General features: G+C 39.0%; 1 protein-coding gene across 1 annotated transcript in view; it reads left to right on the top strand.

Annotated features, from left to right (window-relative positions):
• Positions 1 to 10,463, top strand: part of DEPDC4 (DEP domain containing 4) — a 50,541-nt gene extending 40,078 nt beyond the window's left edge. Inside the window, 7 exon segments of the mRNA XM_058308597.2 lie at positions 1,690 to 1,834; positions 1,927 to 1,999; positions 2,002 to 2,048; positions 7,342 to 7,404; positions 10,050 to 10,056; positions 10,292 to 10,420; positions 10,423 to 10,463. Of these exon segments, the coding sequence (XP_058164580.2) occupies positions 1,690 to 1,834; positions 1,927 to 1,999; positions 2,002 to 2,048; positions 7,342 to 7,404; positions 10,050 to 10,056; positions 10,292 to 10,420; positions 10,423 to 10,463 (505 nt within the window).
• The last annotated feature ends 5,219 nt before the right edge of the window (positions 10,464 to 15,682 follow it).

Genomic DNA, 15,682 nt, shown 5'->3' with positions numbered 1-15,682 from the left:
ACTAAAGAGATAAAGGATTTTAAGAAGACACTGGATATGCCTAAAGAACAATTTGAAAGCCTTCAAAGTAAAGTAACAGAGCTTATGGGAATGAAAGATATGATGGATGAGATTAAAAATACATTATAGGTACATAACAGCATATTTGAATTGCTGAAAAACAGAATTAATGATTTTGAGGACAGAACTTCTGAACTGGAAAAGACAGGAGAATAGAAAGAGAAGAGAATGGAAAGATTGGAACAAGGTCTCGGAACTGAATGACAACTTGAAACACACAAACATACACATTATTGGTGTCCCAGAAGGAGAAGAGAATTGAAAAGGGGCAGAAAGAATATCTGAGGAAATAATGAGTGAGAACTTTCCAACCCTTAGGAAAGACAAATTTCAGTATCCAAGAAGGACAATGCACCCCAAACAGAATAAATCCGAACTGGCCCACCCTGAGGCATCTACTATTCAGAATGACAAATGTTAGAGATAAAGAGAGAACTCTGAAAGCAGCAAGAAAAAAGCATGGCATCACATACAAGGAAACCTCAATAAGGTTAAGTGCCAACCTCTCATCAGAAACCCTGGAGATGAGAAGACAGTGGTATGATCTATTTAAGGTACTTAAAGAGAAGATATTAAAACATCAAAGTTGAAATTAAAATTTTGATGCATTTTATTATTTTTCATTATGGTGTCAAGGTACTTCATCAAGTCTTTTTTAACTTCACTAATGTGAATTGCATGTAAATTGTACTATCAAATATAACTAATGCATTATAGGGCGTTAGATCTAAGGTACAGTACATCACAGGGACATTCTACAGAACTTTTTTTTTGAGAACCACTCCTTTCTTTCTTCACTTTTTTTAAAGGAGGTGCCGGGGATTGAAACTGGGACCTCATACATGGGAGGCAGGCACTCAACCACTGAGCTACATCTGCTCCTTCTACAGAACATTTTGATACAGTACAAAGATTAGAGAACTGAGATAACTGGAAATACTAATTTCTGATACACTAATTTGGTGATCTCTCAGAAAAATTTTAAAAATTTGAGTGACAATACCATGTCACTGTTTATAGCTATGAAAGAGGCCATATGACTTCATGTTAAAAAGTAAAATACTGTTTGATAATGCTGGGTGTAATCGAACAGGTGATTGGCATATTATCCAATAAAATAATTTTCTTTGTGTTTGAATTTTTAAATTTAATTTTATTTCTTTGTTTTGCACTTGCACTCACTGTCTGTTCTATGTGTCTGTCTTTTTTTTAGGAGGCATCAGGAGCTGAACCCAGGACCCTTCATGTGGGAAAGAGGTGCCCAGTCACTTGAGTCACCTCTGCTCCCTGCTCATTGTGCCTCTCATTGTGTTTCTTTATTGTGTCTCCTCATTGTGTCATCATCTTGTGTCAGTTTCCTGCTCCAGCCAGTCACATCAGCTCACTGTCTTGCTTGTCTTCTTTAGGAGGCACTGGGAATCGAACCTGGGACCTCCCATGTGGTAGGCAGGCACACAAGAGCCTGAGCCACATCCACTTCCCTGAAATATTTCATAATAAAAATTTTTAGTGAAAAAAAAAAAACCCCAAACCTAATGCAATATCATGAAATTTTAATTTTGGCTAATAAATAAATACTATAACTCTGCATTTCCTCCCATGCTTTTTCTTCTTTGTAACCCATGTAAAAGAAAACAGGAGAAAAACAGAAGCTCTAGAAGCAACAAAACTATATCTAAGATTGTTGTTACCCAAAATTAGAGAAGAATTACGATGACTACTTACTTTTATGGTTATTACATCAGAACCTAATGCCTACAAATTACAAAAACAGGTGGAAAAATTGCAGTAACAGTATTATTACAATTTTCTGCTATTTCTTCCTTTAAAAAACTTTCAATCTAATGTTAATCTTTTTATTTATAGTATGATAGTAAAACAGTAGTCCTGAAAACTCTTGCCAAAGCAGTTTTGCAAATCAACACCTTTTTAAAAAGTATGGGCAGAACAACTGGCTTCTACTGGAGCATCACTCTGAGCTCTTCAAGGTATCTCAGGCATTTTGCACAGGCACATTTATTACTGACCTATTTGAATCAAGCAGAAAGACAAATTCTTCACTTAATTAGTAATTTACTGAGTACTTATAATGTTCAATATTTGAGGGAATGTTTCTTATCCTCACCCACCAAAGAGGAGGAAGCAGCTTTAAAACAATTTTGGTGTTTCCAAGTATATTGATTGATTTCTTCAAACCATTTATTGAACATTACTGTGTGCCCGGCACTGTTCTAAGCACTTAGAGTAATCAGTGAACAAGTCACAATGAGGGTGGCAGACTTGGCCTAGTGGTTAGGGCGTCCATCTACCACATGGGAGGTCTGAGGTTCAAACCCCGGGCCTCTTTGACCCGTGTGGAGCTGGCCCATGTGCGGTGCTGATGTGCACAAGGAGTGCTGTGGCACACAGGGGTGCCCCCACATAGGGGAGCCCCATGTGCAAGGAGTGCGCCCCGTAAGGAGAGCCACCCAGCGCCAAAGAAAGTGCAGCCTGCCCAGGAGTGGTACCGCACACACGGAGAGCACACACGGAGAGTTGACACAACAAGATGACGCAACAAAAAAAGAAACAGATTCCTGTGCCGCTGACAACAACAGAAGCGGACAAAGAATAGACACAGAGAACAGACCACCAGGGTGGGGGGGGGGGGTTAAGGGAAGAGAAGTAAGTAAATAAATAAATCTTAAAAAAAAAAAAAGATACAGGAGCTTACATCCAAGTCAGGGAAGCCAGACAATAAAAAATATACACAGTACATCTTTTGCATAGATGCAAGAATATTATATTATTACTACTAACCACAACTTTTACTATACACTTAATTGTTTATGTATGTTCATATATAAATGATATAAAGATAATAATTGGTTAGGAGAAAAATACTTTGTTTAGTAGTAATATTTTGACAATGCTCTTTAATCATTAGTTAAAAAGGTTTAAAAACAATGCAAGTTTTTGGTGGTAGGGTGAGATGTTATATATGTTTGTTTGATGTTCTATGTTTGTTTTGTAAGTTCACAACTATTATACATTTGTTGTTTATGTATGTTTATGTATGAGTGATATATTTCAATTTTAAAAAGTTAAAAAATATATATACACAGTAAGTCATTAAATCATACACTTTGAGAGAAGGTAATAAATGCAATAGAAAAAGGAAAATTGAACAGGGTGAGAGGATTTCTGGTTACTGGGGGGATTTATGTTTACTAGGGTGGGAGTAGGGGCAGTTTGGGTATTAAATAGAACAGTCAACCTGGAGTTTACAGAGAAAGTGAGACCTGAGTGAAGAGTGGAAGGAGGAGGAGTGTCAGTTGAGGGACTTTGGGGTTAAGAGTAGTGGTTTCAGGCAGAGAAAATGGCTTGGTGGAGAAGAGGCCCTGGGGTAATGTATGCCTGCTTGTTGAGGAACAGGGAAGAAACATGAAGTAGAGTGAGCAAGGGGATGAGTGGTGTGAAATGAGGTCAGAGGAGGGCGTGGTTGCACAAATCGTGAGCCATTGGAAGGACTTTGCTCCTCCTCTGAATAAAATGGGTTACCATTGGAGTGTAACATGACCTGACTGACATTTTAAAAAGGTAACTCAGGCTCTTGTATTGAAAATAGGTTGTAGGTGTGGGAGAAGTGGAGTGGGGGCTATACAGGAACCTCTTATGTTTTTTTAATGTAACATTTTTTGTGATGCATGTATCTTCAAAAAAATAAAATTTACAAAAATGTTGGGGGTGGGGGTGTGTGGATTATTTGGGAACCTCATGTTTTTTTAAATATAATATTCTGTGTGATCTACTAACTTTAATTTAAAAATGTGTTTAAACAAGAAAGAAAGAAAGAAAATAGATTGTAGGGGATCCAGGATGGAACTAGAGAAATCTTTTAGGAAGATGTCATAATCTGGGCAAGAAATAACAGTGATTTGGAAAAGAGAAGTAGCAGTACGGTGGGTAAGATGTTAATATATTGAAATTAAGTGGTAAAATGGCAGACAGCTTCTTGATATATTTGAAACGTCTTAAAAATAGATTGTTTTTCAGCCTCAGTACTATATTTTAGCACCAGAGAGTAGTATAAACATTTTCGGTGGTATCATTTCCCCAAAAGACTCTGAAGAATCAATTCTATCAGTCCTTTTGCCTAAAAGTTTTCCTCACATCATAAAGAAACATTGGTTCAAATTTTATAGCAGGCCTGTCAAATTTAACTGCAGTTTATTTTTCCATTATTTAAGAGAAAGGGGGGATAGTAAGTATATATAGTAGAGGCAGTCCCCAATTTACGAATTTTGAATAAAGCATGTTCTGAAAGTGTTACTGGATTTTATCTAGGTTTTTGGCTATGCTACAGAAATGAATTTCAAGAGAATGCCAGGTGAGTTAGGTCAATAATTTATTCAGGTAGGGAGGGAAGAGAAAATAACAGATCAGGCATCCCAGATAGAGAGGAAATGGGTGAAAGGGATAAAGAGGGCTGATTTACAAGCTGCATTTCTCCATTATATATTATAAATCCCCAGGTTTACTTGCATGGCCACGTGGCAGAGGAAAAATGGTGTGAGCGGGGCACAGAGAGCAGGAACAGATCCAGAGGCAAGAGAGCAGGGTGAGAGTGTGCTCAGGCCTCACAGTTTGCTTTATAAACTATTAATTATTCCACCCCTTTGCTAATGGCAGGGGAGGGGTTCCAGCTCTTTGCTGTTTTGATTGATTACCCCACCCATCAATCCCCTAGTAAGGACCCAATGATAAAGTCCCTAGGGAACATCTGGGGTTTTTCCTTGCTCCCAGAAGAAGTCTTTGTTCTGGATAGCAGAATCTTAGGGGTGGGGGTCATCCAGCCCTTGGGGGTTACAGACGTCCACGTAGATGCTCTGCCAGGTTCTAGATCCGCCTATTAATTCCCTATCTTACTAGCCTGCTTCAAAAGCCTATTTGTTAAGTCAGAGTATTTGTTAATACTCTGCGCCTAGTTTTCCAATTTTAAAAAATGTAATAAATAGAAGTTAGGGCCCAGTTTACATAAATGTTTAGTTCTACAGTCACTAAACCAAAATTCTCATATATATGGTCTACCTACAGAAATGGATCCCTGATTCCAACCAGGAATTTAGAACATTTTCTTTCCCCTCCTCCTCCTAACCACTTAGCCTGTCCACCTTTTTCTTTTTCAGCATGCCTTCTCCCCAGAGTAAGTGACTGTGTCTTCCCTACACATGGCCCAGAAGCTAGAAAGGAACCTTTCATTTCTCAAATACCTCCCCGCCCCCCTTTATCAGAAGCAGCTGTGGCTCAGGCCACAAAGGGAGAAAAGGAAGTTGACCTGGGCTAGAGGAAGTGAGGCAGGGGGATTCAGGAAGCAGACAGGAGGGACTCTGATGACTGATCAATTGAGATTAGGGGATGAGGTGTTTCAGCGGAGCTAGGCTGCAGATATTTATGAAAGCACCTCTCAAACATGCCTAGCTCGTTCCTGCCTCAGGGCTTTGCCTATGCTGTCTACCGTCTGTCCACAACATTTCTTCCCCAAATCTTCCAATGGCTCAATCCTTTACACCTGTTCAGGCCTCTCATCAAACGTCACCCCCCTCAGAAGAAAGCAGCCTTCCCTAACTAAAACAGTGACCCCACCTTTTTCAGTCTAGCTCCTGCATTATTTTTCTTTATGGCATTTATCACTACCTAAAATTATGTATTTGCCGATTTTTTAGAAAACGTCCTTCTCTCCTGTGAGAATGAAAGTCCCATGAGTTCAAGAACTTTATCTGCTTATTCATCACCTAGAACAGTGCTTGGCACATAACAATCATTTACTAAATTTTCATTGAATAACAGAATGAATTAATGATGACAACTCCATGTGACTGGAATGCATCAGGGCAAATAGAAGCTAATGGAAAGGCAGCCTGAGGACTAGAGAAAAGGGACTGTCTTGACATGGATTTCCACATTGGCTGGGTAGCCATTGCTTTCTATAGCAGTCTTAGCTGAGGAATTATTTTATTTTATTTTTGAATTACAAAAATGTTACATAAAAATAGAGGATTCCCACATGCCCCACTCCCTTCCCCTCCCACACTTTCCCACGTTAACATCCTTCATTAGTGTGGTACATTTGTTACAATTGATGAACACATTGCTGCTAGCTGTGGACTATAGTTTACATTATGGTTTACACTCTGTCCCATACAATTTTAAAGGTTATGACAAAAGGTATAATGGCCTGTATCCATCACTGCAATGTTATGCAGGACAATTCCAATGTCCCCAAAAATGCCCCATGTTGCCTATTCCTCCCTCTCCCCTCAGAACCTCTGATGGCCACTGTCTTTATATTAATGACACAATTTTTCCATTGCTAGAATAATAATAAGTCTACTTTAGTCCATTGTTCATTCCCCAATCGTGAGGATTTGGGGATGGTGATGCCCACTCTGTTTCTAATTGAGAAGGGCTTAGATCCCAAGGGGCAGAGGGATGGGAATACCTTGCTTGCAGTGGTAGACACTGTTCCTTGGGATGGTGTTGTCCATTATCATCTCCTTGTTAGTTGTCCTGGGTGAGTCCAATGAACGGGAAAGTCGGTGTTGCAACTTCTGCTGAGATTCAGAGTTCAACCGGCACATGAACCAACCAAAGATTAAAGTCTCTGGGATATATATTTAACAAGTATAGTGCTAATTAGAGGTTCAAATAAAAGGGGCAGAAGAGCCAGGTGTAGGGAAACTATAAATGAGTCTCACTCTGTTACACTGGGAGCATAAATTCCAAAATAAGGACCACTGACAGGGTGCCAAATTCCTGAGATTGCCTGCCCTGCCTGCAGTGTCTAGATGTAGCTGAGTAATTATTTCCCCTGATAAATGTCATAATCTGGGATTACATCTTTGGTGTAACCTACCAATTTTAAGGGAACACTGTTTTTAGGTATTTTAGAGCCGCTATTTACATATGGCATGTAATTACAAGGTAAGGTTATTTAGACCAGTACTATTATGGAAGCACAAATGATTTTTATTATTTAGGAGAACATTTCATTAATGATTGGTTAATTCAGTTTCTGATATAATACATGAAAGTAGTAAATAGGACTTTAAAGGTATCTAAAAATTTTTCAAGTATTCATACTCTGTAATTCAGAGGCCTTCTTTTACCTCTAGCTCCGTTCTCCCATCTGCAATGCCCTTCCCTTACGCATCGGTTAAAATATAGAGATTTTTCTAAGTTGAACTCCTGATTAGGAAAAAAATTCATATTAAATATTTTCAAGTACTTGTTTCTGTATAGACAGTGGTTACTTTATTGGACCTGGTTAGTAAGAGCCTTCTACATGGAGAAGATCCAGATGCCGTATTACAAAATTCAGATGTGTTCCTTCTTTATCATTAAGCAACTCCTGTAATCATGTGAGTTAGGAATGGAGCCAAAGGTAGGCAATAAATATGTAATATTAAAATTTTGATTATATTAAAGTTATTTTTTACTATTTCCTGGGCAAGTTTTTCTCTAGTTCTTTTTGGAAAGCATATAAATCACTCAAAGTATGACAGGGATATATTTAAGCCAGAAGAAGCCTGGAGGAGTGTTGCCTGGCCTAGTCTGAGGGGATCAGGCTACGCTTGTAGGGGATATAATATTAGTAGGCATTTTAGAGAATTAATAGGAGTTAGCTAAACCAAAGGAGGGTAGGGGAGGGAGAAGAGAACTCCAAACAGAGGGGACAGTGTGAACAAAAATAGGGAAGTGCCAGAAACCATAGCCAAGGGGTGGCAGGAATTGAAACTAGAGATAGTTAGCTATCAATTCCTGTATAGGGTCTCATTTAGCAATCAAGTAGCTCATTAGGCAGTTTGAGAGGCATTGGAAGGATTTTTAAGAATGTGATATAGCTCAGTTTGTGTTTTAGATAGATCACCCTTTATGGAGGAGTTGGCCGGGCTGGGAGACCAAGGCAGGGTTTTAGTTAGGAGGCAACGACAAGAATAAAATGAGAAATGATGTATGCCCGTACTATGGCAGGGGCAAGAGGGATGGAGAGGAGAGAATAGGTTTGAGAAATACTTAGCAAGTAAAACTGACAACACTTTGATTGGAGCAGGGGTTAGAGAGAAAGGTGACTCAAGGACACTCAAGTTTCCAGGTGGAGTGACTGCTACCAATTCAGATGGAAAATATAGAAGAGGAACATATTTAGGGAGATGATCAGGTCTGTTTTGGGCTTTTGTACATGTGGGACATCTTGGTCAAGAGTTTCAGCAGGACAGATGGATGTGCAATTTTGAAGCTTAGCAGAAGGGTATGAACTAAAAAAAGTATCTGGGAGTCAGCATGTGGGTGGAAACTGAGGTAATTTAAAGTGCAAAGTAGTAAAATGAGACATTTGAGGTTAAAACTTTAAGGAATATCAATAGTCAAAGGATGGGTAAAGAAGAGAAACTATGGAGGAAACAGAGAAGAAATGCCAAGAGGTGGGTGAAGTTGTGCCCCCAAAGCCAAGGGAACGCAACATTTCAGAGAGTCAGGTTTCATGTAGCAGATCAGGACTGCCCCTGGATGTCAGAGGGCACTTAGCAAGCGATAATTTAGGAGTTTAAGGCAGGTTGCGGTGGGTTGGAAAGGGACGAATTGGTAAAGAAATGAAGAGCAGATATATGATGAGAAGGGAAAGAAAGAAACTGGACAATAACCAGGGCAATGCTAGGTCAAAGGAGAGATAGCATATGTATCTGCTGAGAAGAGGGCATAAGAAGAAAGGGGATATTAAATTAAAAAGAGTTAACTATGGAGCCAGGCCCTGGAGGAGGGCACAGGATCAAGGATTTGCCTAGACCTGGAGGAAGAAGATGACAGTGTGGGTAAATGCAAATAAATACATAGGTCCAAGGGTGGGACATTCAGGCAGATCATTCAGGATGAACCCATTTTTCTTGACAATGTAAGGAGACCATATTGCCTGAGGTGATGTGAGGGAAAGGAGTGACAGGGTGACATGAGAAGAAGTTTGAAATCGATGGTAAAGAAATGGGAAACAGAGTTCAGGAAAGCCAAATTAATGTATTGATTGAGGCATAATTCTGAGGATGTAGCCGAAGTAGAAGACCAAAAATGAGTGGTATCAGTTTGTACAGGGGATTTTTCTCAGCAGCACTTATTTACTGGAATGTTGGAGTGAAAATGGCAAATTAGAGCACTGATTAAGAGCTGGGATTTTACTTCATTAGGTGTTGCAGAAAGCAGGGAGTGCAAAAGGAGGGTACACGATGCGAGAGTGGTTCAAATGCCCAGCTATGCACATGCTCATTAGAGCACAGTGGTAAAGACCCTAAGTCCTGGGAGTGGACAGTCCTGGGTTCAGATCCTAGCTCAGCCACTTGCTAGATATGTGGCCGAATCTTTTATTTATTTATCAATAAGGTAGTGCTGATTATAATACCCACATACCTATACCTTAGGATACTGAAGTTGTAATGAGAAAAGGTATAAAAAGCTTGGCACATGGTAAGAACACATTGAATGTTAGCTACAAATAGGACAGTAGATTATGGAGAGAGAGTTGGATATAGGAATTTAAGTTTTGAGAGGTAGTGTAATTCCAGGGTATCACCATAAGTGTGTTTAGGTGAAGGCCATCATAGTGGAGAAAGGCAAAGTACCTGATATTAATTGGCTTCAGGATTTCAAATATTACTTTGAGAATTGCTTTGCTATGAAATGGAGGTTAAGGTGTCTTCTGTGTTGATGAGCCCAGGGAGAGGCCCCTCTGATTATACATGCTAAGACAGCTCACAAAGCAGTAAAAAAAACACTACAGTGGGAGACAAATTCTTTGTTCAAAACAGGCCTCTGATTTATTAGCCATGTCACTTGAATTGTTTGCGTATTCCTCTTGAAACTAGGATAGTAGTTCCTTGTTTCTCCTACTTCATAGAGTTATTTTGCAGATCAAATAAAATAATGTATGTAAATGTTTTGCTGAAGTAGAGAGCACTTTATAGATAAATGGTATTACTACTCTGAAACAAAGAAAATATGAGCATAATTAATATTGTCTGCTACATTTGGGAGAAAAATTAATTCATCATAAGGCTGGTTTTGATAATAAACACATTTTATTTATTAAAAATATTTTATTTTTAATTTTATTTTTACTTTATTATCAAATACATTTAAATAAAGAGCAATTAGATATTTAACAAGTTTGTTAAACTTGTTTTTCCAATTTTACTCCTTTTTTTAGGTTTTATATTCTGCCAACACTTGACAGATGAGGAGTTTGAAAAACCAAAGGAAATGACAATTCAGTATCTTTACCAGTTGGCTCATGAAATTAATAGTAACTCCAGCATCTCTTTGAAACAGAAAAAGAAATTAAGGAATTTCAGAAACACCATCCAGAAGCTTTGCACTAATATTTCTAGACAAGAAACTACAAATAATTTGTAAATATAAACAACTCTCTGGTGTTTTTCTCCAACAGCTATACTTATATTTCAGAGAAAGGAAAGCCTCCAAACATTTTAAATGTAATGATAGTTAAAATATATTAAGGAAATTTTTAACTTTAAAAGAGAATACGGGGACTGGATGTGGCTCAAGTTATTAGTGATCTCCATCCCACAAGAGAGGCCTGGAGTTCCGTTCCTGGTGCCTCCTAAAGAGAAGACAAACAGGTAGCAAGTGCAAACAATGAGGGCCGGGGGCGGGGGGGGGGGGGGGGGGGAGAGAAATAAATAAATAAAATAAAATAAAGAGAATACAAGTTAGTCTTTGTGTATGCTACTGATTCATTTATTATGCTGCTAAAACCACATATTAAATGTGTTGCTATCATTAAGGATCTGGTACAGTTAATTCCTTACTGTTTTTCGTTTTTTCCTCAGAAAAGGAACATTTCTTGCATGACCTATCTGCAGAAAGCAAGCACTTTTCTTAGTATATTATTCTCAAGCTACCCCTTTAGGCTGCTGTAACTTAAATGAATATGAATCATCTAAATTAGGTAAGAGATGAAAAGTAGACTTCAAAACCCACAACTTAAAAATTCACGAACATCTAAAACCACAATTTTGCCTTCTGTCTTCCTTAGTCCATAGAATATTATATGGTTTTCTTCTTGTTTTTTTCTGCCTTCCTTCCTTTTTCTCTCACTCACTCTCTTTCGCTCAGACTCACTCTCTTTTTTACTCTCTCTGCAATGACTAGTCCACTTCTATCATTTTCTTAATAGGGCAGAGGTTACAGATTCAATTCCCATTGAGAGTTACGAGGAAAACATTCTTTTGTGGCCTTAATTTATGCCATTGATCACAGCAAAAGAGTCAGAAATCATAAGAATTTGAAAAAAAATTGAACTAATGTCATTAGTTTATCTTTTTCTTCAAAGCTGTATCTGTTGTCTTGAACTTGAATGCTGATTTTTTTTAATCTCCTCCCCTTGCAGCTTTTTTTTCTTGCTGTCTGCTCTCTGTGTCCATTCTCTGTGCGTTCTTCTGTGTCTGTATTTACTTTTTATTTATTCCGCCCACCCCCCGCCCCCCCCCCCCCCGCCTTGTGGCTTGCTTGCTGTCTGCTCTCTGTGTCCATTCACTGCACACTCTTCTGCGTTTTTGCTTGTCCCCTTTTTGTTTTGTCACCTTGCTGAGTCGACTTGCTGCAGCCCTAACTTGAATGCTTATTTCCAGGGTTCTGAACTAAGAGTCTGCAAAAAGTCTTTAAAGGGTCAAAGCACAGTGTACTTTCTGAAATTATGAGCATTTTTTTTGAGTACATGCTTGTGGCATTTTCCAAGAAGAGGATCCTTAGCTTTTACCAGATTCTCAAAGGGGATAGTAACTCAAGTATATTAAAAACCACTGGGTGGAAAGCGATGTGGCTCAACAGGTAGAGCGTCCACCTACTATACAGGAGGTCCAAGGGCCTCCTGGCTCATGTGGTGAGCTGGCCCATGTGCAGTGCTGCTGCGTGCAAGGAGTGCAGGCCCACACAGGGATGCCCCCTGAAAGGGTGCTCCCCACACAAGGAGTGGCCCCTGCGCAAGAAGAGTTGCCCCGCACAAAACTGCAACCTACCCAGGAGTGGTGCCACACACATGGAGAGCTGACACAGCAAGATGACGCAACAAAAAGAGACACAGATCCCCAGTGCCGCCTGATGAGAATACAAGTGGACACAGAAAAACACACAGGGAATGGAAACAGAGAGCAGACAATGTGGGGGGTGGGAGGGGGGAAATAAATAAATCTTTAAAAAAAAAACACTGTTGATTCTCTATTTTCAGAGATTATACTAAAGTTCTTAATTGATGTATACTTAAATATTTTTAAAATTTTGCTTTTATTGTGTGGATAAACTACCATTATAGATATTCAGATTTTATATTAAAATAAGGGCATTAATCTAGATGATTTTAAAATTCCTTCCCATTAAAAAAGAAACAAAAAAACACAACAACAAAAACAATTCTACGATACTAGAGGATGTAACTGCCCTAAAATGTGTCTGGTTATTTTTGAAGTTGGGGTTGGAAATTAATGTACCTCGAGTGGAAGACCCGAGAGGGGGGCTATAGAAACAGGAAACAGGAAAATACTAGATTTAGAGCCAAATCCTTTTCACTGGAGGTGGAGGGGAGGAGTTTCCTTATTAAGAGAGTTTTTTTTTTTTTAATGCTTGTTATGAATCAGGTGCAGAATTGCTAGCCATCACAATGAATGGCAGACACTTTGAAAAATACTTTAAGGACATGTCCTTGTATCTGTTGCTCAGAAGGTTTTAATTTCAAGCAAAGACTTTCTTCTGAGTCTATGTTTTTTAAACCTCTAAAATAATATATATACATATATATATATATACACACACACACACACATATACACATACAACATAGATAAGTATTTATCTGACTGGACTAGATAATTTTAAAGTTACTTTCCAATCCTTTGCTGGCATGAAGTTTCTTACAATATCCTCTTATGATACTTTCTCTTTCTGTGGGGTCTGGCATAACTTCCCCTCGTTTACTTCTGATTTTATTTATTTGCATCTTCTCTCTTTGTTAACCTAGGAGTTTTTACTGATCTTCTCAATGGTTTTGTTGATTTTCTCTATTGTTTCTTTGTCCTCAATTTCATTTATTTCTGTTCTAATATTATTTCTTTCCTTCTGCTTGTTTTGAAATGGGTTTGCTGTTCTTTTTCTAGTTTCTCCAGTTGTTCAGTTAGATCTTTGATTTTAACTCTTTCTTTCATTTTTAATACAGGTATTTAAGGCTATAAATTTCCCTCTCAGGACTTCCTTTGCTGTATCCCATAAGTTTTAATAAGCTGTGTTCTTGTTTTCAATGATCTTCTGGAGTGGGAGAGAGGTGCTCAATCTCATGCGCCACCTCAGCTCCCTGGTCTGCTGTGTCTCTTATCGTCTCTCCTCTGTGTCTCATCTTGCTCAGCCAGCTCTCCACTCAGTCCAGCTTGCCATGTGGGCCAGCTTGCCTTCACCAGGGGGTCCCAGGAATCGAACCCTGGACCTCCCATATGGTAGATGAGAGCCCAATTGCTTGAGCCACATCCACTTCCCCCTTGTAACTGTTTTTGACTTAAAGTCTATTTTATCTGATATTAGTCTAACTACTTAACTCTCTTTTGGTTACTACTTGCATGGTAAATTTGTCCCCCCATCCTTTCACCCTCAACCTACTTGGATCTCTGAATTTAAGGAGAGTTTCAGGCAGAAAGCATATAGTTGGGTCATGCCTTTTTATTCATTCTATCAATCTCTGCCTTTTGACTGGAGAGTTTTATCCATTTACATTTACAGTCACTACTGATGCCAGGCTTTCTTCTACCATTTTGCCATTTTGCTTTATAAGACTTATATCTTTTTTGTCCTTCAATTCTTCCATTAATGCCTACATTTGTATTTATTTGATTTTTTGTGTTGTATCATCCTGAGTCCATTCTCATTCCTATCTGGATATACTTTTCATGTATTTTCTTTGTAGTTACCATCAGGTTAAAATTTAACATCCTAATTTCCTAACTTCCTAAATTTCAGAGACTAAAACTCTTCCCAAATTTCAGAGACTAGAAGCCTAAAAACCATTTTCCAGCTTCCTTGCAGTCAGTATTCTGGATGTGATTTATGTTCCACTATTCATATACATTTAAATAAAACTAAAATCTGGAGTAAAGATAAGCTGTGAGAAATGCAGGTATAAGGCACCAATTTTACTGATGTGGATTATAGTGGCAGCTTCCTGATTTAGTCAATAGTTTCTTGTTTAAACCAGAGGCTGCATAGTAGCAGCAGCTTCCTGACTTGACCAATAATTTTTTCTTTTTAGTAAAGGCAGTTTGGTTCTAAGGCCAGCAGCTGCAGGAGTGGCTTCCCAATTCAACAAGCACCAGTTCCCTGATCATGACAGAAGCATAAGATGTCTTGGAGTGCCAGTTGTGCCAGGGGCTTTGGAAATTATTCCCAGAAGCTCAGACCATAGTCTGTTTCTTCAGCCAGCCCAGCCCATTTTTTTTTTCAGCCTAGTCATTCTTTAAACCATTTGATAACCAATAATAAGTCCTGTTTTTAAATCACATAGAATGGTCTATTCTGTGCAACAGAAACTTAATACAGTAATTAACACCATAAGTAGTTGCAGGAAACAAACTCAGTTTAGTTATCTGGCCTTCGGATTTGAAACCTAGTATCAGAAAACAGGACTATGGCAGCCCAAAATCATCACTGGCAAAACGATAACCTCAGATTATCACTTTTCATTGCCTATATTAAAGTGCTTTCTGAAGGCAAGGTTATGGCAGCCCATGCAGCTGCCAGGATAAATCATTTTGGCAAAGTGAGGAATATAAGGACTGCTCAGTAGCCAGCCTCCAAGATGGCCCTCAATGATCCTTGCCTCCTGATATTCACAGCCTTATAGAGTCCTCTCCCATATTGTACCAGGGTGGATTTTGTAACTAATAGAATAGGACAAAAGTGTTGACATGACTTTTTTTTAAGATTTATTATTTATTTCTCCTCCCCGCCCCAGCTGTCTGCTCTGTGTCCATTTGCTATGTGTTCTTCTGTCTGCTTACATTCTTGTCAGCGGCACCAGAATCTGTGTCTCTTTTCATTGTGTCATCTTTCTGTGTCAGCTCTCCTTGTGTATGGTGCTACTCCTGGGGAGACGGCAATTTCTTTGTGCAGGGTGGCTCTCCTTGCAGGGGCACACTCCTTGCACGTGGGGCTCCCCTATGTGGGGGACACCCCTGTGTGGCATGGCACTCCTTGCGTGCATCAGCACTGCACATGGGCCAGCTCACCACACGTGTCAGGAGACCCTGGATTTGAACCCTGGGCCTCCCATATGGTAGGCAAATGCTCTATCAGTTGAGCCAAATCCACTTCCTGACACGACATTTTTAAGATTAGGTTATAAAAGACTACAGTTTCCATTTTGGACACACTCTCCTTCTCTCAGATTACTAACTGGGGCAAGGCATGTTGTAAGCAGTTCATAGAGAGACCCACATGTTGAGTAAGTAAGGTCTCCTGACAAAAGGCAAATTAGTGAGCTTGAATCTCTAGCTTAAGTCTTCAGATATTGCAGTCTGTGATAGTTTGAAGTTATTTTACTC

This window comes from Dasypus novemcinctus, chromosome 12, assembly GCF_030445035.2.
Source record: "Dasypus novemcinctus isolate mDasNov1 chromosome 12, mDasNov1.1.hap2, whole genome shotgun sequence".
Classification (NCBI taxonomy): Eukaryota; Metazoa; Chordata; class Mammalia; order Cingulata; family Dasypodidae; genus Dasypus; species Dasypus novemcinctus.
The sequence above is the reverse complement of the archived record's forward strand: the minus strand, read 5'-3'. Positions and strand labels throughout refer to the sequence as shown.